General features: G+C 40.8%; 1 protein-coding gene across 1 annotated transcript in view; it reads left to right on the forward strand.

The window, feature by feature from the left end:
• Positions 1 to 5,108: 5,108 nt before the first annotated feature.
• The window catches only part of TACR3 (tachykinin receptor 3), a 47,514-nt gene continuing 30,840 nt past the window's right edge, over positions 5,109 to 21,782 (forward strand). Inside the window, exon 1 of the mRNA XM_063310730.1 lies at positions 5,109 to 5,554. Coding sequence (XP_063166800.1) covers positions 5,109 to 5,554 — 446 coding nt within the window. The remainder of the gene's footprint in view (positions 5,555 to 21,782) is intronic.

The raw sequence follows: 21,782 nt of genomic DNA on the forward strand, positions 1-21,782 counted from the left end.
GAACATTTGTGAATAAAATAGATCAGCCAATGGTGAAACTGAAGCAGGGTGAAAACATTCCCAAATGTGTAGGAATTTTTTCATCTATCAATTCTCCTGCCAAGAGACAGACAGTATTTCAGGCTCCCTAACCTGCCATTTAGCTGAAAGATAGAAGACCAAGGATTTAAAGCAGCTTACATGAGAAAAACTGAACCATAAAGAGGTAATTTAGCAAGACAGCAGCTTGGAATATCATCAAAGGCAAAGCAGTCTAAACTGTCAAGTCAGATGGGGGATGGTTTAAAATATGAATGGATCCTTCAAATCCTCTTATTTACCTGTTTCGACTTACTACTCATTCATTTAATGCTTTACCCTTGTCCTTTGCTATGAAGAAAGTGGGAAGATGGCAGTTCCCTCTTCAATGCAACATACCCATTTGAATCATGTACCCCAAGGGAATCACACTGCACTTGCAAGGATTTAGTCATTTCCTGGGAATAAGTAGTTACTAATTATAAACATTAGCCCTAATTGCCACTGTGTTACATTTATATTCTGCTTTTCCTTCTGGAACTTAAGACATTGTGTATGTCTTAAGTTCCTTAAGCATAGGGATCTCCCCTTTTTTAGATACTCAACAACAATCCTATGAAGTTGGTTTGGCTGAGATATAATTACTGGCCCCAAAGCACTCAATGAACTCCAGGATTAAGTTGGAACTCAGACCAGTCCCAGTCCACTAAACTACCCTGCTTCTGAACCATGGAAACTGTGTAGTAAAATTAAGGGGCTGAGAACTTTCATGTGCCCAACCTTTTGCTCTCCTTTGCCTCTGCCTTGGAATTTGACAATGTGGAAGTAATTGGTATTAAATGAGCAAATGCCATCTCAGGGGCAACTAGAAGTTTGTAGCTCTAGAAATGTGGCCTAGGATTTAGACAATGAGCATTGCATGGACAAGAAGATTCACTTTGGAGCCTGACGTAGAGTTTGAAAAAGTGATCCTAGTCATCCAGACCGAACCATGGGATGAAATTTGCAGGCAAATTTTAATGAGGAGATCAAATTTGATAAATTTCAAAATGACCCATGAGTTCAATTTCTGGTAGAGGGTTGAATCTCATAGAAAGATCTGCGGCTACATACATCTGATGAATCCCAAACAGGATAAAACCTGTCACAAGTTGCCTCCCGGTGGTCGGTATAAATCAAAATCAGTGAAGAGGTTTTTGAGATAAATGATTTTTTTTCTCACTCTAACTGCCTATAACTTGGTTGTTTTGATTCATTTTCAGAATTGTCTTCAGGGAACATTTGTGCCAGCTTTCAAGCTGATAGGAGTCTGTGAAGCAAAGGGAAGATTATTTTAGAACTTTTGTTCCTCAACCTTGGCAACTTTAAGATGTGTGGACTTCAACTCCCAGAATTCCCCAGACAGCATGCTGTCTGGGGAATTCTGGGAGTTGAAGTCCACACATCTTAAAGTTGCTGAGCTGGAGAAACACTGTGTTTTAGAAGGAAAAACTGTCCACCTTCCCAACTGCCATAGAGCTAATTGTTGGGGGTTGAATATATGAATATCCATCATATAAGAATAAAAAGTGAGAACTTTATCTGAGGCAATTAGCAAACACATTTTACTATGTGAAATATAAATGGCAAAAAAGTAGGGTAGAATTATATAAAAGAAAACAGCACAATTCATAGTCAGCAAAAGAGTTCTAAGGATACTAGGTCAGGTACAGCAAGGGGGCAAAAGGAAGGTAAAAGAAAAAGGATTAGCACAGCAAGCTAAAAAATCTAACTTCCAGAAGAATCATTTGCGAGATATTACTAAGTCAGAAAGAACAGAGCCTGTGCAGCAAATTGTAATAAAAAGTATCACAATCTACCCCTACAATGCTGGCATTGATTTAGCCCTATTTCCCTGATTGCCAAGCACACCATAGCTTGAAAAGGCATTTGCCACTTACTGAAATCCAATATTCTCCTCATTGCTTCAGTTCATCTCAGTTGTACAAGACAGGAGTTTTCCTAAGCTGCAGAGATCTAAATCAAAACCAGAGATCTCTGTCAGTCTAGTTCCCAGCCCAAACCAAATTGGTTTGGCCTTCTTTTGCCCCAGAACACCAAAAGAGCTGCCTAAATTACTTTGCATCTCCTCTGGATTTGCCCCAGACTGATACCTTCTTCTAGAATGGATGGAGAGAAGAGAGCTGATGAGAGGTGGAAGGAAAGTTTGCCAAGAATGGTGGTAGGTTAATTGTAGACATCCCTCACACACGCATGTACAGACACAGATAAGCGACAATATTTTAAACAGGAAAAAGAAATTTTGTGCTGCTGTGATTGGTTTCATGTTCTCTTTGTGTTCTTAAATTGCTGCATTAGATTATTGAACATCTGTACTATTATCTAAACAGCTGCTTGAGTTTTATTGATATTTACGGATGCCATCATTGCATACCTATTTACTATACTGCTATAATATAATTATTATAAATTATTATAATTTGCTTTAAGTGAATAGTAGTACCATTCCATATGGGGGCCCAACCCATTATATAAATTACTTGAGTAATATGATTGTGAAGTACATACAGCCAGCCCAATCGCACAATGCCCAATGCCAAGCATTTTGTTCATCCTGATGTCTGCAATTAATTACTGATTAGTTTGAAATGCCTTCTAATTACTATTTGTCTTCTAATTGGTAACCACCCTTCTCTCATTACTGCTCAAATTAACGCTGCAGATCGAAAAGTGCTGTTTCCCTTACTCCTTGAATATCTCAGATGCCAACTGAAGCAGCCAACATTTTGAACAAACGCTGGGTCTTCAGCTGCAATGTGCTGCACAGCCAATTGCCAATTATTTAAATATTTATATAATGCCTGTCCGCTTGTCGAGAGGTCTCAAAAGCAGCTCATGACAATATGAGAAAAATCAAAACACGATTAACATATAACAAGGGTTTTTTTTGGTGTGTGTGTAAGAAAAAAGGCAGAGGAGATTGAAAGTCATGGCAGTAGAAGGTTAGAAGCTCAATGGTGCTATTTCTCTGGCTGGATTTCCACAATATGCTAAGCTAACCTACAGTGGACTAGTTGTTTCTCAATGTGCTATGCAAATTCAGTAAATGTAGATGATATTCACGGATTTGTATGTTATATGAACACAATATTTTGAAGATGATGGGAAAACATATGGCTGAAGGGTAAAGCTTGCCTCCCTGCCCTAAAAGGACCATGTAAAAAGGCAGAGTACATTCAGCATGGAGAAGATTAAGGTGTGGTGTTAGATGAGGAGGAAAATCTATGGCCCTCCAGATGTTGCTGAACTACATCTCCAAGTAGCCCTAGCCAGCATGACCATTGTTAAGGGGTTCTGGAGTTGTTGTTTAGCAATATCTGGAGAGCCACCGATCCATACTTCTGCTTTAGGGAACAAAATTTCCTGGGCAGCTGGATAATCCTGTTCCTCCCAGAGACAATGCAGACCGGATATTGCATTTTGGGGGGATTCTAGAACTGCATAAATGTGAAATGGCTATCAGGACCCTGTTGTATTAATGATCACATTATCTTTTTGCTCTGAAAAGCTTCACTTGTTGAGACTTGCATACAAATTAAAAGTACGAGAGCCGGCCAGGTCATGGGTGAGATACAAATCTGCCCCTGCCCCTCTCTGTGATGTTTTCGTGGAAAACATGAGCTAACCTTAGACTCTGAAGCAAATATTCACTGACATTTGATTTCAGGATGATTAGCTGAGGCACTGAGGAAGACAAGTGTGACATGTACCATCCAGTAAACATCTAATAAGCCAGAGCAGTGGTGGCAAAGGCTTGCAGCTTTCCTTACTCCTCCTAAAGAAATGCTGCTTGCTTTCCTAACTTGGCTGATGCATATCCCAAGGGAACGTCACAGCTGCCGTCTTATCTCTGTCATGACTATCACTTCTACCATGAATTTCAGGACAGCCTAGCAGAGGCAGTAGGAGGTTCTCCTATTGGTTTTTGTGGGACACGTTTCAGTAGGATCATGAGGAATGAAAAAAGAGAAGCAGCTCTCTTATGCAGGTTAACTAAACATTGTGCTTGAGGAGACCAGAGGAGCTGAAAATGGAACACTTACTGGAGCATGAATTCCATTGAAGAGAGCAGTGTTTCTCAACCTTGGCAGCTTGAAGATGTGTGGACTTCAATTCCCAGAATTCCCCAGCCAGCAAGCTCATGCTCAGAAGTCCACACATCTTCAAGCTGCCAAGGTTGAGAAACACTGGAGTAGAGAAGACAGAATGTCTGAATAAATCTGTTTTGGAATGGCCACAGTTTTCTAAAATAAAATCTGCTTCAAATCATAGTTGACTCCTGGAAACTTCATACACTTCATGGATTGCCTTCTTGAGGGAAGGGGGTTTTTTTTCCCCTTGTAATTCTCTAGCCCATGGATTCCCTGGTGGTCTCCCATCCAAGTATCACCGAGGTCTTTATTATTCTATCGGGACAGTGTATTTAACCAGAATCCACGTTCTACTCTGTGAAGTTTGAGCATCTTTAGGTGGACCTCAGGAACACCTCTGGCGGTTACCATTCCTTCTGTGGATCCTTGGCTCTGGAGTTCGGGTGGGGGTCGCTTCAGAGTAGCGCGTCGTTGGATGAACGAGAGAAGGCGAGCAGCTCGGCGATGGGAGAGATGGGCGCCGACGGGGCTTTCCGCAGGACAGCGGGGTTGGCATCTGAGGCGTCCGTTAACGGGCCGCGGAGGCAAGGAAGGCAACCACGGCGTTTTGGCGATTGCCTGTACCGGGGTTTCATCGATGAGGCGACCGAGCTCAAAGCGCCCGCCGCCGGCAAAAGCCAGCCAAGGGGAGGGACCGAACAAAGGAGGGGTGGGGAGAAGCCGCCCCAGCAGCCTATGGAGTCGAACAGCCTCGACGCCGGATTCCGCGAAGGCTATATAGGCGGCTTCGACAGCCCCTCGCCCCTTTCGCCGACCGGCCTTCCAGGGAAGAGCAGCGCAGCGGCGCCCACCTGGGAGACCCTCTGACTTCCCGAGAAGGCTCTTTCCCGGGCTCCGGGGACGGGAGGGGGGAAAGGCGGGCCGTTCCTCTGAGCCAGAATGACTTCGACCCCCGCGGTCAACCGGAGCGGCGCCGAGCTGGGCGGCTGGAACGAGAGCCTGCCCGCGCCAGCGGAGAGTAACTGGTCGTCGTCTCCGCTGGCACCGGTCGCCAACTTTTCCAACCAGTTCGTGCAGCCGGCGTGGTGCCTCGCGCTTTGGTCCTTGGCTTACGGCGTGGTGGTGGCCGTGGCCGTCTTCGGCAACCTGGTGGTGATCTGGATCATCCTGGCCCACAAGCGCATGCGGACGGTGACCAACTCCTTTCTGGTCAACTTGGCTTTCTCCGACGCCTCGGTGGCCGCCTTCAACACCCTGGTCAACTTCATCTACGCGCTCCACGGCGAGTGGTACTTCGGCGAGGCTTACTGCCGTTTCCAGAACTTCTTCCCCATCACCGCCGTCTTCGCCAGCATCTACTCCATGACGGTCATCGCGGTGGACAGGTGAGAGCGGTGCGGCGAGAAACCCCGCAGGGAGGGTCGGGATGACCCGTGGCCCGCGCACTTGGGCACCCGCCCGACCCCACTCCGCCGGCGCCTTCGCTTGTTTCCGGGCACCACGCTGCCCGCTCCCCTTCTTTTATACGGCAGACCTCTCGCCCCGAGTTTGACATCACCTTTAGCGTCCCAAAGCTTAGAAAGATCTGAATGCCTTAGTCAGAAGGGCAGCTGGTTTTGCCCAGTGTTTCTGCGGCTGACCACGTGTTCTTGGACTTCCTCCCGCCCCTCCCCAACGTTTTCCTAGCGCCTCTAATTCAGAGGTACACTGCCCCGATCTAAGGAGGCTCTGTTTTAACTATCGCGACAGTTGGTCCATCTTCCTTTCCAGCTCTCTTCAAAAGCTATCCGGTTCCTCAACAGTACTATACTCGTGCAGTATTTTCAGCCTCTTCCGCTTCCACACACACACACACACCGGTCTTTTCAGCACCCTCTCTCCAGACTCATTAGACAGCTCATTAGACATTATTGAAGCATCCATCGGCAGCGAGCAATTGATCAGTTCTAGAAAAGCAAGCGATTCAAATTTCCCTCTTTTCAATGTCATATTTTTTAGCAGAGCTAAAATCCACCCCCTTGAAACTATAGGAGGGCATTGTTGATGGTGGGGAAGTGTTGTCCTCTCTACTGCAGTTAAAATGCTTCCTCAACTTTGTTTTCTATGTATGTTTTTCTACTGCAATTATTCTAATTTCTGTGCTTTCTGCCTCCTTCCCATCTACCCTGTTTGGAGGTCTGCTGTACTTAACTGGTTACCCCCCTCCCCACATATCTGCTTACAATTACCTTGATTTTAATACCATTCTGGCATTTGTACAAAGTTGCTAACAGAATAATATCTTCCTCTGTTTTAATTGTAGTTAGACATACTGTAATTATATGTAAGTAATAAAGGGGATGCATTCTTTACATCCCCAGTGCTAGGCATTAATTGTTATCTTGAAAATGCATAAATCAGCACTGCAGATGGTGGGTCAGGCTAGAACTATGACAATGCCTATGGATTTCTCTTGGAAATGTTAAGCAAGCCATTATCTCACAGCCTAACCTACCCCTCAGGACTGTTGTGCTGATAAAAGGAAGTAAGCATGGATCCTGGTTTGAGGAGTTGAGGAAGGATTGAAGGAGACGTAAGGAAAAAGTGACATTAACTTGTTTCTTCTTAATAGTTACTCATATATTGCATCTTTTAAATTTATATCTATTATCTCCTTTTAAAATAATCTAAATCAAAAGGACAGCAAAACATCATGAGTCAGGAAGTTCTGTTATCTATGATATGAAGAAATATTTCTATATCTAAAATGTGCTGCTAACTGATAAATAATCCTGTTCGTGGATGTCTATTTCTGGAGAGGCTAAACAAAGACATTTATTAGTAGGTTTTCCACTCAGGTGCTTTCAAGATCTCAAAAGTACCTTAGTTTCCTTTTTCTTTATTTGGAAATAACAATTAGGACTACGCAATGCTTTGCATTAGATTCTGAAAAGTGCTTTGAAATGCTGGGGGCGCAAATTAGCCCCTTTTTGAAACTCCATAAAGCAGTCTAAAATATATCCCATGAACGACTCACCTCTCTTAAGGAGATGCAAACGCATAATACATTTGCACACCTGCATCTTCTGAAGCCCCTTCCTGGGAACTGTATTTGAAGTAATGCACAGCAATACTTGTTTTTATAAGATCTTGGTTGTTTATTGTAGTCTTAATTTTGTTGTAAACAGCCCAGGGCCCCTCTTTTGGGGGAAATGGGCAGTAGCAAAAATTGAATAACAAACAAACAAACAAATAAATACTGTACATTGCTGGATTTCAGACTCTTCCTCCCTGCTGCTCCCCACCTGGCAAAAAAAAAAACAAGGCACAGTGCTGAAACTGAAAATTGCACTGTCCGATCGGACAAAAATCCACATTGTTCCACATTCCCAAAGATAGATTTTCTAAAAGTGGTTTACTGTGTGAGGTTTTACTGGATGAGCAGCTAGCTACTGTAAATCAGTTGTATAGGTGGAAATGGAGGACATTCAAGGGCATCTGCATTTCTAACTCAGCCTAATTTCTAATGAATCGATGGAAATAATGGGCTTCTTTTAAATGTGCATATATTTTCTTTGCAAATAAAGTCATGGTAATTGTTAACCTGATTGCCTGCTGATACTGTTCTGTATTAATCATTTGTATCAGTTTGGTAGCTAGGAAGAGGGAGAAATAACTTAATGCTCACTGGTACTTCCCTTCAAAATTAGCCTGAAATTACACCTTTTTGCAAGTAAGTGTCCATTTTAACATAGATGTGCACAGACTCATTTCATGTTGTGGAGGGTTTCTTTTTCTGCCTTTTATTAAAGTGTAGTTGGAGTTGAATGGTGGAGATCTCAAGAACGTTGTGGATGAAGTGATGAGGCCAACAGATACAATTTTGACTACAAATCTCAGGAAGTGAGAAATGATTAGAAGATCCAGTACTAGGCATATTCAGTTTAAAAAGTAGTGGACTATGTCTGGCTAATGCTCACCCTCAAGACATGAAGATTTCCTTGTGTTGTGTGATGGAACAAAGACACAGTGTAAAGTAATATACTAAATGTTATTCGTGAGCTGTCCCAGATGTTTGTCCCAAGACATATTGGTACCCCTTGTATGCCATCTTGAGTTCCGGGATGAAAGAAGGGTGTGAGATAACTGTCTTAACCAGTTGCTCGCTCTTTAATACTTAGGTAATAACTATAGAGGCATATTTTAGGATTCTAGATTAAGAGCACAAGGTACGACTCCCTTGCTGAAGCCAAGCAAAAATAGGAGTAGTCAATGGTAAACCATTTGCAGATCTCATGCCCACTGCCTTGTTTTCTGCTTGAAGAAAGGTTGAAAGCAAATATAATAAATAATTTGAAATAGTCATTAACTCAATCAGGACCAGCCCAAGAGATTTTGCAGCCAGACACAAAGAAAATGATGCTCACCCCATTCCACATCCAGAAACCAGCTGGAATGGCTGGCTGCTTCCTCTGTTCTGGTGGGCAGCAGACCAGTTTAGAAGGGTGCAGGGCAACTGGTCTGTTGCATGTGCTCTTCTGTCCTCTAACTCACAGTTGCCGCACTCCTCTTAACAGCCTTTGCAGCCTAAGGCAGCAGGCACAGTTCGCCTAATGGCAGGGCCAGCTTCAGTTCAATTTGTAGAGTGATCAGAGGCAGAAATGCTTCTAAGGAATAATTGCATGACGTTGCTTCCATCTTCTGCAAAGGGTATCCCTGTTCAGAATGTACAGAAGCTGTATAGGGACTGTATAGATTTTGCATACTCTTACGTTTTTGTGAGCTTTGAGAGTTCTATCCCATATTAACAAGGAAAAGGCTAAGGGGAGCAGTTGGAAACATTATCGCCTGGGGATCTGGGATCTATAGCTTTTAAAAATAATTGTGTATTTCTAGTTTTTATAGAATATGCACATGTTTTATTTTATCAAACTTTGTTATATGTTTTCTTTTCTTTTACCAATGCTACTAATTTACTACTAATGCTACTAATTTACTACTAATGCTACTAATACTAATGGTACTAATTTATTAATTCACCTGGGAGTTTTTTGCTCTTCCTTTCTTCCTTCGTCATTACTCCGGAAGCTGCTGGGATCACCCTGAGAATTGCTACAATGACACTTTCTCTTTCCAAAGAGCTCTTAACACCAGTCAAAAGAAAGCCTCCTCTGTATGGAAAAAGCACTGAGTAATGTCCACTCTTGGATGCTGGACAGTAACAGCTCTTTAGATAATTACCTAGCTCTGTGCAGCTCTTTCCCCAAATAACTGAACATTAAAGGATTGGAGAAGGGGAGACAGCCAGTTGGGGATAACAGTCACATGGCCTTCTGTTCCCAAGAGCCTCATGCAGGGGAGAGAGGTAAGTATCAACAGAAGTGGGCAAATCCCAGAATTTGCAAACTTTAAGAAATACTGAAACCCACAGAGTAGCTAAAGATGTAGACCAGCCTCCTGGTCTTGTCACGGCTAAACAGTCTACACATCTGGCTGCTGGACCTCACAAGGATTTCCCAACAAGAAAAAGCAGCATGAACACCAAACTGCTATGCCATACGATTAAAAACAACAACAACAGCTGGCTATACATTTTCTTATATGCCTATGCCTAAAATACTTGTATGTTTTGCCTGCTAACACAATGTGGCTGATGAGCCGAGCTCTCCTGTGAAAGCTCACATGATAAAAAGCAACAGGACCCTTGCTGATTGCAACAAGTAGTGTGAATATCCCCGGACGGATTTTATTGTACCAGTGCAACTCTTAGAAGGGGTGTTTTGCAGATACTTTATGGACCTCTAGGAAGAGATTCTCTACTTCACCAAAAGATGACAGGATCTGCAAAGGATAACCATTTCCACTTTTAGGAAAGCTGAAATTCATCCCCGGGAGCTTTTACCCTCCTTTCCAGATGTCTTCCAATCACTAGACACCTGCTCAGATATTTTGAGGGTTCCAACTTAGAAAAGCCTTCCCCAAGCATCAGGCTGGCTGAGAATTGTAAGAAGGGAAATTAATACATTTGGAGGACACCCAAGTAGAGGGAGGCGAACTTAGAATATAAGAAGCTGCTTTTTGTCAGATCAGGCCCTTTATTTGCTGAGCCTATTGCTATCTACTTATCTGAGCAGGACTGAAACTCTGTCTCTGCCACTTGAAGGAGGTTTGCCCTGTGTTTGTCTGCTGTTTCATACACACACCGTTTGTAGCAAGCATTTGGCCATGGAAATTATGGTATGTCTTTCAAGCAGGTGACCTCCATATTGGGGTGGGGGGTTTCTTTCCATTCTTTTTTTATACTTCGTTCCATTTTATTAGCCTGCATTTTAGGACCTGGGTCCCTGATGATGAGATTCTTCTCTTCCTGACTCATTCTGGCTTCACACCTCTCTATGCATTTGAGAAAGATTTGAAAACTTACTTATTTAATAAGGCAGACCGTTTGTGAACAGATGTTGAGAATGGTGGTTAGTAAAGTAAGGGGACGGGGCTGTTTTGCTGTAAATATTTTTAGCAAAGTTTGATGGCAGGGGGATCAGGTGTATAGATTTAAGATTCCATCGCTGTATAAATGATATTTTTACCAGTATTGTAAATATATCATGGTGTGTATTGATTTTAACATTAATGTTTATTTGTTAGTTTTGATTGTGGTTGGACCATGCCTTGGGGTGGACAGGTTATAAATACAATTTTTGTTGGTTTGTTGCTTGTTTGTTAATATAATTAATGCTTCAGCTAAAGTAATGGTAGATTTAAATGTGTGAGCAATATAGTATTCTTGTGGCAGCAATTGTTCATGTTTTCATGGAATGGTCTTTCCCATTCCCTGCTCCCTAGGCCATTTTATGCTGGTATTGGCAGAAACTGAACTAGGAACTTTCTTCATGCAAAACATGTGCTCTGCATCATCACTATAGCTTCTTCATGAAGGAAAGACATTAATTGCATCACTTTGGCCTATACCATAAGTAACTAAGCTGATGAACAAATACTGGTAGTCCTCATTTAGTGACTGCCTCGTTTAGTGATCATCCAGTTACGATGGTGATGAAAAATAACTTTGCAACCAATCCTCATATTTACAACCTTCTCAGGCCTGTAAAGTAATGGAAAGCTGAAGTAAGATCATAAGCACAGTCACAGTTAGCAACCACTTCACTTAACGACCAAGTTGTGGGTCACAACTGTGGTCGCTAAAGGAGGACCACCTGTAACTCAGTTCAGCAGTGCATTTCCTTCAGCCACCTTATTGGCATTAGATGCCAGTGAAGAAGCAAGCGTATAGATCCTTGTTTGGCACTAGTGTTGTGCCTTTCAACACTAATTCTGCTATACGTCTGATACCTTCATGAGCAGCTTACTAAATCAGTAAAGGAAAGGATTATGTAGCATACTTCATCGAGTTAACCATTCTGCAATCATGCTGAGAGATATGGTGTGCATCCAGAACTAATTTCCTTTTCTATACTGATGCAATGTCACATGGTCCGTTAAGCCTACAAACAGACCAGTTTGTTCTGCTACATTGTCAATGATTAGTGTTAAGACAGGGAGTGCTTTTAATGGATCAGAATAATATTCTAACTCAGCATTTTGTTTGCTGATAAAGCCCAGCCAATGTCTTTATTGGTGGTATTTCCTCTTTTCTCTTTTTTATCCCTTATATTGGTAGGCAGAGAATGAGCTATTGTTAATGATAGATGCTTATGATCTGCACATCTAGTAGTCAACGCTAGATCTTCACATATTCGTACTCATTCATTCATTGTTTGCTTGATTTACCTGGGACAAAGAGGCCTCAATTTTCTCTGAGCACATAGAAGCTCATAAAAATAAAATATCTTTAAAACATAAAGGAAAGCATCCAGGTAATCTACATTAAATTGGCTTAAAATATTGATGGAGAGTAATAGTGTTCGATCATTCTTCTCTCATTTTGTCGATGTTAAAGTTTATACGTTTCTGCAATACATGTAGAAGTGTGTGCCAATGGCCTCTTGAACTTCTTTACCCCATTTGTGTGGGGTAGGAAGGAGGAAGAAAAAATTCTCCAAATTTCTTCAGTGCTCATCCTGAATGTTAATATTGATTGTTGTCTCCAACAATACATTTTTGTTGATTAGCTGTCTCTTTTTTTCTTAATGTTCCCCCAGTCAGTATGGTGGGGAAAGTCCTGGGCTGAAATTCCCCTTTGACTGTAAACTTCTCTAATCAAGGGTAAATTTCTATACAATATTATAAATACTACCCAAAGAAATATTCATAGTTGTATTGAAAATTTCCCCGTATTTGGGTGTCATCCTAATCTATGGATTTCAACTTCTGTAATTTTCAATATTAGCCATGTTAACCAGGAAATTCTGTGATTAGAAAGCTGTCTGGAGGGCACCCAGATTAAGGGAGTTTGCCTTGTAGATTTTGCCTGAGAAGGAATCCTTGCTTTAGTTTCAAATAAAACTTTACCCCATACCCACTGATGACATACTGTAGGCCCTGTTCACTCAGCATAGCTGAGGCCAGTTAATACTTGATTACTCTCCAAGACCTCCCTGCTCTTACCCGCTAGCCTCATTATTTTTTAAAACAATCTGTTCAATTATGTCCAATTCTCGGAGACTGCCTGGACAAGTCCCTGCAGTTTTCTTGGCAAAGGTTTTCAGAGGTGGTTTGCCATTGTCTCCTTCCTAGGGCTGAGAGAAAGTGACTGGCCCAAGGTCACCCAGCTGGCTTTGTGCCCAAGGCAGGACTAGAGCTCATGGTCTATCAGTTTCTAGCCTGTTGCCTTAACCACTATACCAAACTGGCTCTCCTTGGTATTTACACACCACCAGATAGAAGAAATTCATTGTAAAAAAAATCAGAACAAAACAGGAATGTTTTTTTTAACGTATTTGTATGAATACATGCACATTTGGAAATAATGGCTTCAATTTCATTAGATATAAAAACAATGCATATCGCCATAACCGATCGAAGGTGCCAGTGTCCCTTCTTAGGACTGTTTTTCCCTAAACCTGGATTAGACAGACCTTCAAACAGCGGTTATCTCCAAATTAAGATAACCAAACTGATATACTCCAAGCTATCCTTGATAAGGTAGGACATGTGTCCATCTTATTAACAGCCATCTCTTCTGAATGGCATGCAGTAGATCAGGCAGAATTCCTCTCCTCTGGACAGTTGTTTGGCATATGCAGCAACAACATTGCTCTCCACCTCTCAAATTACCCTTCAGGTAATCATAATGTTGGGCTAGTGATAGGACAGTGAGATCCATTCAGTGTCCTGATTAAATTCCTGGACTCTAAATTCTTCCATTGTCTTAGTATGCATATTTTGAACCAAGCTCTAGTTGCTGGACTCCAAAGTTCACTTCAAAATAAAGATTTAAGTGCCTAAAGGCTGACCAACCCTCTGGTGATTAGGGCTTTCAAAACATTTTGTAAGTAACAGTCAGAAAGCTGAATCATATGCAAAGCAACTTTGCTAAACTTTTTTGAAATTCATTTCATTTCCCATGAAACTCCTTGGATATTTCATCTAAGGAATAAATCTTACATTTGCTTTGACTTCGCTTGAGGCAAGATTTTGATACTCTAGTTTTCAGAACTTGTGTGCAAAACAGACTAATTGTATATATTTCTCCATTGTCATGCCGTCTTTCTCTCATATACTTTTCTATAATGTCATTCTTTATAGAGAAAGGCTATGATACTTTGACACCTGAAGCACAAAATCCAGATAGATTTTCTAATGATTGCTTTTTTAAAAAAAACTGTTAAAAATAAAATTAAGATAGTGTGCTACCATTTAATAGTATTTTAAAATGCTTTCCCTGAGACAGACTACTTCATCCAGACTTGGAGATGACATTGTTCTCAACTCTATGCTTGACTATATGGAATTATACATTTTAAAATATATTAATTTTTAAATGGAGAAGTCCTTCTTCATTGCAGCACCAAACAAAGCCATCTCTTCATATTCTGCACTGATCAAATTCAGAGAAAGTAGAATGAATGAAAGTCATTAACATGCTTTAAAAAATAAAACTAAGCAAACCCTTTTAATGATCACTGATAATTTTGCAAGCAGGTTTCCTCAGACTCTACCCCAAAGAGCCTGGTATAACTGCAGAGTTAAAATTCATCAGGAATAATTGCCACTTTATTTTTTAAAACCAAATGAAAGGAAGAAAGGAGATGAAACATTGGAGTGGCGTTAGAATATTTTAACAACTAACAATAGTCATTACTATTTGAGGCATCAAAATATTTCTGCAAATAAAATGTTTTCTCTAATGGTGGGAGATCTGATGTTTCTGGCATTTGGGAAGACACACACACACAGAGAGAGACCACAAGAAGCCCTGCCTGCCAGGAATGATGATCCTCTTGGACAAAATGCACTGGGAACAAATCCTGAGTGAAATCCACTGAAACAAAAAATTATCTGCCACCTTGGGCAGGGCCAGCTCCGGTTTGGTGGGGGGCTCAAAGGCTTATTTGATGGCTGTGGCAGGAAAAAGTTTCACTCCAATTTCTGCTTGGCAGCATCTCCCAGGAGCTGCCCTTTTAATTTCTTGCAGTGTTTTTTATTTCTGTTTTTTCTCAGCCAGCCAAAAGCCTCTTCTCCCTGGCCTCCACTTTTAGGTTGCAGGAAGATTTTTATACTCAGACATTTGGAATCCCACTCTTCTTCCCACGAACAGTGAGTAGTAGTCCTATCCAGGACCACCTTGATCTCCCCGTTTCTGTGAAGTTACAGGCCACTCATCAGTGTATGACTTCTCACCATGGAGCTGTCCCTCAGTGGCAGTATTTACACAACATGCTACTAAAATGTTTTGCTTTCTGGGATTGCATAATACTTTCAGCCATGAACTAAACAAACAGGATGGGTTCAATTTTTTTTATTATTTTTTTTTGGCCTTTGAATCAGTCTTGGCTCCTGGTGACTGCCTGGACAATTCCCTGCAGTTTTCCTGGCAACATTTCTGGAAGTGGTTTGCCGTTGCCGCCTTCCTCCTAGGCAGGACCAGAACTTGTGCTCTCCTGGTTTCTGCCTTGGTGTCTTAGCCACTACACCCGACACACTAAGTGCAAAGAGAGTAATCAACTTTAACACTGACACTAACACAGCGCTTTGTCAAGAATGAAAATACTATGTCTTGGTTTCGTTAATTGTCCTGGGTAAATACAGCCACTTGTCACTAGGCTAGAAAGATGTTGAGAAAGAGCCAGTGGGACTCACAAGTTACAGCACTGATCTGTTCAGCGTGGTAGAGTCTTTTCTGTCTGCATCGGGTTATTCCAGAGAAACAAACCATCTGAGGCTTTCTGCATGAAAATATTTGTTCTGCTGAGATGGTTCCTTTCCCTCTTAAAGAGCATAAGACTGGAACAAGCAGTTTGCCATGCAGTGGAAGCCACGGCGTCTTCAGTCATTTCTTTCATCAGCTGCTGAAAAACCCTGGCTAGAAAGCAGCAAAGCAAAAGCCCCCCAGCCAGTCCATCCTCCCTCCTTCTTCTCTTCCGACTACTTCCTGCTGCCAGATAGAGTCAAGGAAAGAAGAGGCGGACGGTCAGCTGGAAGCCACAAAATCATGTGGGACGAGGGGAGAGAAAAAGAACCCCCTGCTGTCCAGATGGGGAGCAGGTTTCGATGGCAACCTGAAAGGCTAGAAGGAGAATGGAAAGCTGTTTGAGTTGGTGATTTTATTTTGTTTATTATTAAATTTGTATGCTTCCCAACTCTGGGTGGCTCACAAGTAAAAACATTAAAAAAAAGATACAGTCAGAACAAAAACAACATACAGCGTGAAGGGACAAGGAGATGGAAATGGCAAGGGGAGGGTGAAATATCCATAGACATTTGTGTGTGGCCTGAGGTTTCGGGAGGACGGTGATCTAGGTAGACTTCTGTGGCTTGGGGAAATCATATAGAAGGAAATTCAGGAACAAGGATAGGTGAAGATGTAGAAGGGAGAGAGAAATGGATCACTGTGGGTATATCCAATGTATGTTCATAGTAGGTGAGAAATTTTTAAGGGTGACCTTCAGTGAGAAAGATGTAGTCAAAGGGGCAGTTTTGTGATTTGCCATTTGGATCTCACTCTTGCATTGGATTCAGGTTCCTGAGTGAGTTATTTTTAATATGGGTTCACCACCTTAATATGAAATGGGTATTTTGTACCTGGCTGTCCCAGCACAGCAGGTAATTTATGAAACAGCAATTTTTTTCACATGGACTTCTGGTGGGGACATGATGGACTGAACAGTTGTGCCCATGGGCTTAGCGGGCAGAGCTGACAATGCAGCAATTTTTTTCAGGCTCAGGCAGGTTTTCCTGAAGCCCAGGAGTGTTCTCCAGATAAAAGGAAAACACGTGGAATCACCCAATCTGTCCTCCAGGTGGCTGCTTGTAGCCAGAAGATCGCAAACAGCATTTTGCGTTCTACTGGCAAGAGCTAGCCAGGAAGCGGGGACATCATTTTCCAAGCCACGCTGTAGTCTTAAAGGGACATTAAGACCGGCCACCCCATTTCTAAATCACCAAATATTTATTTATTATCAAATTTTTATCACCACCCATCTCTCCCACACGCGGGACCCTGGGCGGTTCACAATAAAAACAATTAAAATTACATAAAATCATAAATACAGCCATTAATCAGAATAAAATGCAATAAAATCCAAGCCATGGCAGATCTAATTCAAACCATAAGGGTATAAAACTGGTCCTTGCAGAACTAGGGAATCAGCCAGCCCCAAGAATGGCTCTTCCCCTCCTTATTCCAGGCAAGGCAGCAAAACCAGGTCTTCAGCTGTTTTCTGAAATCCAGGAGGGAGGGGGCTAACCTCACTTCTGGGGGAAGGGTGTTCCAAAGGGTGGGAGCTGTTGCAGAGAAATATGTATGTATGCATGCATGCATACCCTAAGAGAGGCTTTCTACAGTGAGGAGAAGCTGGTTCTCGTGGTGCTTATTGTAATTTTGGGGATTACTTTTTAAAAATTCTTTTTTAAATTTTGGATTTCATTCTTCTTCCAAATATTAAGGAAGATTGGGAGTAAACAATTGTCTTCCTGTTATTATTTTGGTATTAAATTTGAAGATATAACATTTTCCTACATGTTGAATTGGCCGATTTGAACCTTCAGCTGTCTGCTTCTACTTTCCTTTGGGAACTGTTTGCTTATCTCACTTTGGCTTATGTAAACACATTTTGGAACTTTCCCATATCTTCAACTTTCGCTGGTTAAGCTCCTAGGGGGTGCCATGATCTACTGTGTGAGACAAGGAAGATCTTAAACAGATTTTTTTCTGACTTCCACCAAGATTTTAAACAGATTCTTTCTGACTCCTATCAAGCTTTTATGCAAGACATTCAGGACATCATGGAAAATATGAGGTCTGAAATGTGTCATCTGGTTAGGGATGTAGTGGATGAAATTGAGGAATTCAACAGTGATAAAATGTTTCTTCTAAAAGTGAGATTGGGATTTCTATTGAGATGTTGGATGAAGATTGGATAGTGGAGTTGGAGAAATTGAAGGGAGAGAGAGATCTGCAAGCAACAAGTGAAATTGATTTCTGGTGGAATGCCATGAAAAAGAAGGGGTCATTATGTATGGGAGTTTCTGAAGAGAAGTTGGAATTTTTGAGGAGGGCAGTTGGGCTGTTTGATTTTCCTAAGAAAAATGCTCTGTGCGCATTGTGGGGATATATAAATGCTTTGGTTTATTTTGAAGTGGGATAAGGATTAAATAATATTTATCTGGATTGCTTTTAGGGTTTGGCTGATTTCATTTATCTTTAACAATTTGGATCGAGATTATTAGGGAAAAATGCTTTGGTTTGGGGTTTATTAAGATTAAGATTATTAAAACTGTTGTACTGTTGTACTGTTAAGTATAATGGCAGACAATTAATTTGTTTTTTATTATAGTAGACAGAAATGTATAGAATAGTAGAAGGAAGGGAATAATTAAATAAGTGCTATCTTTTTTGGGGGGAAGTTGTTCAGGAGGTTCATATGATTTCCCCCCCCCCCTTTATTTCAATATAAGGGGAGGGAGTAACTGTACTTAAAGATTTTTATAATGTGCCAAAGTGGAATGATTTATAGAAATAATGTGGTTTTGGTTTAATATAAAGTAAGAGATTGATTGTGGAAAATTTTTGTATATCCTTGCTGTTAAAAGTCGGAAGTCACATCTTTCTGTAACTTTGGAAAAAAAATTATCTTGTTTTTTCACATCTTTTTAGTTTTTCTTCTTTTTTGTACTTTTTGTTTATTTGTAGCTTTTATCTTTGTCTTGAAACTTAATAAAATTCTTATTAAAAATTTTTTTCACACATGTATAGTAGCCATTTCATGAAGACATCCATTATATTTTTACAAATGGTAATGATTGTGGACACATGGGGTAGGTGTAAGAAGGTTTTTCTGTGTGTGATTTCAGTGGGACTTACTTATGTCTGAGCAGGTTTTGAATTACAGCATTCCGAAAAGTTTTGGTTCAATTCATGCTACTGCCAAATAATGAGAGAAATGCATGACTACTAGTGCAAGGCAAATATCCCCAGCGCTATTCAGAAGACTGAAGTTTAACTTTTAAGCATATTCTGTAAACCAAAACAGTGAGAATTTTCCAGGCCCGTGGCAGAAAATCAGAAAGGGCAGAAGACTGTCCCCATCCTCCAGGAGTAACTCTCAAAGGCATTTAAATAACAGTCATGTACCTTCCAGTGTGAATGTTGCCATTTGATAATGTATTTCCCTCCTCATGTCCCTCTTTCTAACATATACTTACTCCCTTTTGAATTTTAAAAAGGTGTTTTTGGCATGGTCTTAGCATGATACATTAAAAAAATGTTCACTTTGGGACTGGAGATAGTAAAAAGCTTTCAACTAGAATGGAGTGAGATAATTCTTCTCTTTAAATGAAGAACCTTTGCCAGTCCCACCTTTGGATTGCCTGCATTTTACAGAAGTCCTTAATGGCCAATTCTTATCATCTTAGTACTCACCAGTACATGTGCTTGCTGAATGTGTCCAAGGGTTCAGTTCAGTTCAGACCAACTTTAGTTTAATTTGAATAACACATCAGTTTGAGTTCTTCCTTTATACCAGGATGTTGCTCTCCAGATGTGAGTTCCTGCCACATCACAACCCTTAGGTTTGCAAGCCATCCCCAACAGACTGAAAACCCAACCCCCTTGTCTTTAGTGTTGCATTCAGTTTACCTTCCCTGAGTTGAGAGTCAGGAAGTGAGATGGGGAGTCATCATCTATAACAAGAAACAAGGTAGGGGACATGGCAAAACAGAAAAGAAGGGAAGGATATCTTTCATTCCTTCATTCATTTATTGGTGTTTACTGAACAGCCAGATTGTGTGCCCACTTTGTAGATGTCATGGCCAGATTGAAGATGATGTCATGAGAGTGAAGTTTTCCCCATATGTGACAAACCTATGTGTTTCTCATCAATCCTAACCAACATGGCTATTGGGCATAGTGGCTGGGGGTAATGAAAATTGTAGGCGAATACATGTAGAGCATGGTTTGCAAAGTGGTCAGTACTGATCTCCAAGGATTGATGGGACTATCCAAGGTGTTGATGTTGCTATTATTATTATTATTATTATTATTATTCATAGTACTATTAAAGTAGTATTTATTAAATTATTTTCATATAATAAATGTTTGGGAGTTGATGAACAATCCAAAACTTCATGAAGGGGTCAATGGGCAGAAGAGTTTGGGGTCTCTTGATGTAGAGGCTATCAGATTGGCCATTGATGTTTTATGCATTTCAGCTATAAATCAAGATAGTTAAGTACTGAAAGAGTCAAGTCTTCAGTGGAGTAAGCTGGGTCACTTCTGAATACTCAATTTCATTTGTTTTGTTTGCAAACCAACAATCTTCCAATAAGCTCAAGACAATAAACTTTGTTCCCCATCCCCTTTTATTTTGCCAGGTGTCTGTGGGATGAGTTAGATCAAAATAAAATAATTGCCCAAGCCCATCCATTAAGTTCTTGAACCAGGTCTACCACTCTAAAACCTAGTCCTCTTTCAGAAGAAAGCCAAGCATTATGTGAGAAGGAAGCAAACTTAAGTTGAACCTTGCTGTTCTTGCTTTCTGCTGACAAGACAACCTTCAAGGAGTGTTGGCTTTTGTTTTTTTTTTAACAAGACCATTAAAAGTGTTATTGTCCCCTTCAGCACCAAAACAGTAAAGTTTATTCTGTCACACCACACAAACCACACAGACTGGCAAGGAAACTCCATTCACACCAGTTCCTAAATCTACACAAAACTACTTGGAGACATTAGCTGGAGATTTGGATTGCACCATAACTGGTATGCAAGCTGCAGCACTCCCTCTTCTTTACATCACATTCTAAAGCTACTGTTTCTGTTCTGAATTACTACCTGGTTGTAATTACATCTTAATGAGGGCAAACAGATTGAAGCTTAATTCAGACAACAAATTCTAGCTTAATCTAGGCAAGACAAGTTTTCTATGATATGAAGATTTTGGATGCAATAGCATTCCCCTTTAGAATCAACGTCATAGATTGCCGATCTCAATAATTGTTTCTTTATCATCCAGTTTGCAACTGGCTGGGTAGATTTTGTCCAGCTTTGGCCAATGTGCCAATTAGCAGTCTCACCTCTTTCCGCTTAGCCTTGGTAGCACATTTCTTGTAGACTGTTATTGTTATACGTTCTCTAATGGGCTGGTTGGTCCAGACTGCGTAGAAACTTAGCTGATGCTCCCATATGGGAGGATATGGCATCCCACTGAAAACAGCGTAGTGGTTACCAATTTCTTTTGGGGTATAATTCATGGGACTGGTGATTGCTGTTAAAACCTCCAAGGCTAGTTTCAGCAGAACACCTGAGAATACTTTTGGTCTCCAAATTATGGAATGCTTTCTTCTTTGTCCCTCAAACTATTTCAACTGCCTAGCTAAGAGAATTCAGCAAATTCAGATTAAGTTTTTAAAGCCAAGCTTTGATACTGTAGTTGGTTTTCTTAGCTGGCCTCTTTTATTGCTTGCTTTAAAAATAATGGGATTTTTTTCAATCATGTTCACCATCACAAATGCTGATTTTATTTTTTTCATTTGACAGGGCAGGATAAAATACTTCTATAATAATTGTGTATTTCACAGAGAAGGAAGATAAAAGTCTGAATAGCAGTATTTTGTTTCAGATAGTAAGGGGACAGAGAATTAAAGAGTCAATTTCCAGAGGATAAAAAGAATAAATATTGCTGGTCCCACAATCAATGCTCAGTGTAAAATACAGCAGTTCTTTCAAATTATTGGCTTGCTTAGGTTGCAGTACATGAAAGTAAAAGGGAAAGGCCGGTGCTGCAGGTTTCAGCAAGAACACTAATTTCTTACCAACTTTAATTTAATTGATTTTATGTTAAAAAGAGCAAAGCGCATAAATGAGAGAGAGAGAGAAATACTGATATTAACATAGCCAAAAAATAATAAATAAAAATGTCCATAGACGGGCAGATCAACTTTAAAGAAGATGCAAATTATCAAAATCGGTAGATAGTCAAACGTCTAACAGCTGCAGCAATTATGACACATGTTGTGATC

Source organism: Candoia aspera, chromosome 8, assembly GCF_035149785.1.
Source record: "Candoia aspera isolate rCanAsp1 chromosome 8, rCanAsp1.hap2, whole genome shotgun sequence".
Lineage (NCBI taxonomy): Eukaryota > Metazoa > Chordata > Lepidosauria > Squamata > Boidae > Candoia > Candoia aspera.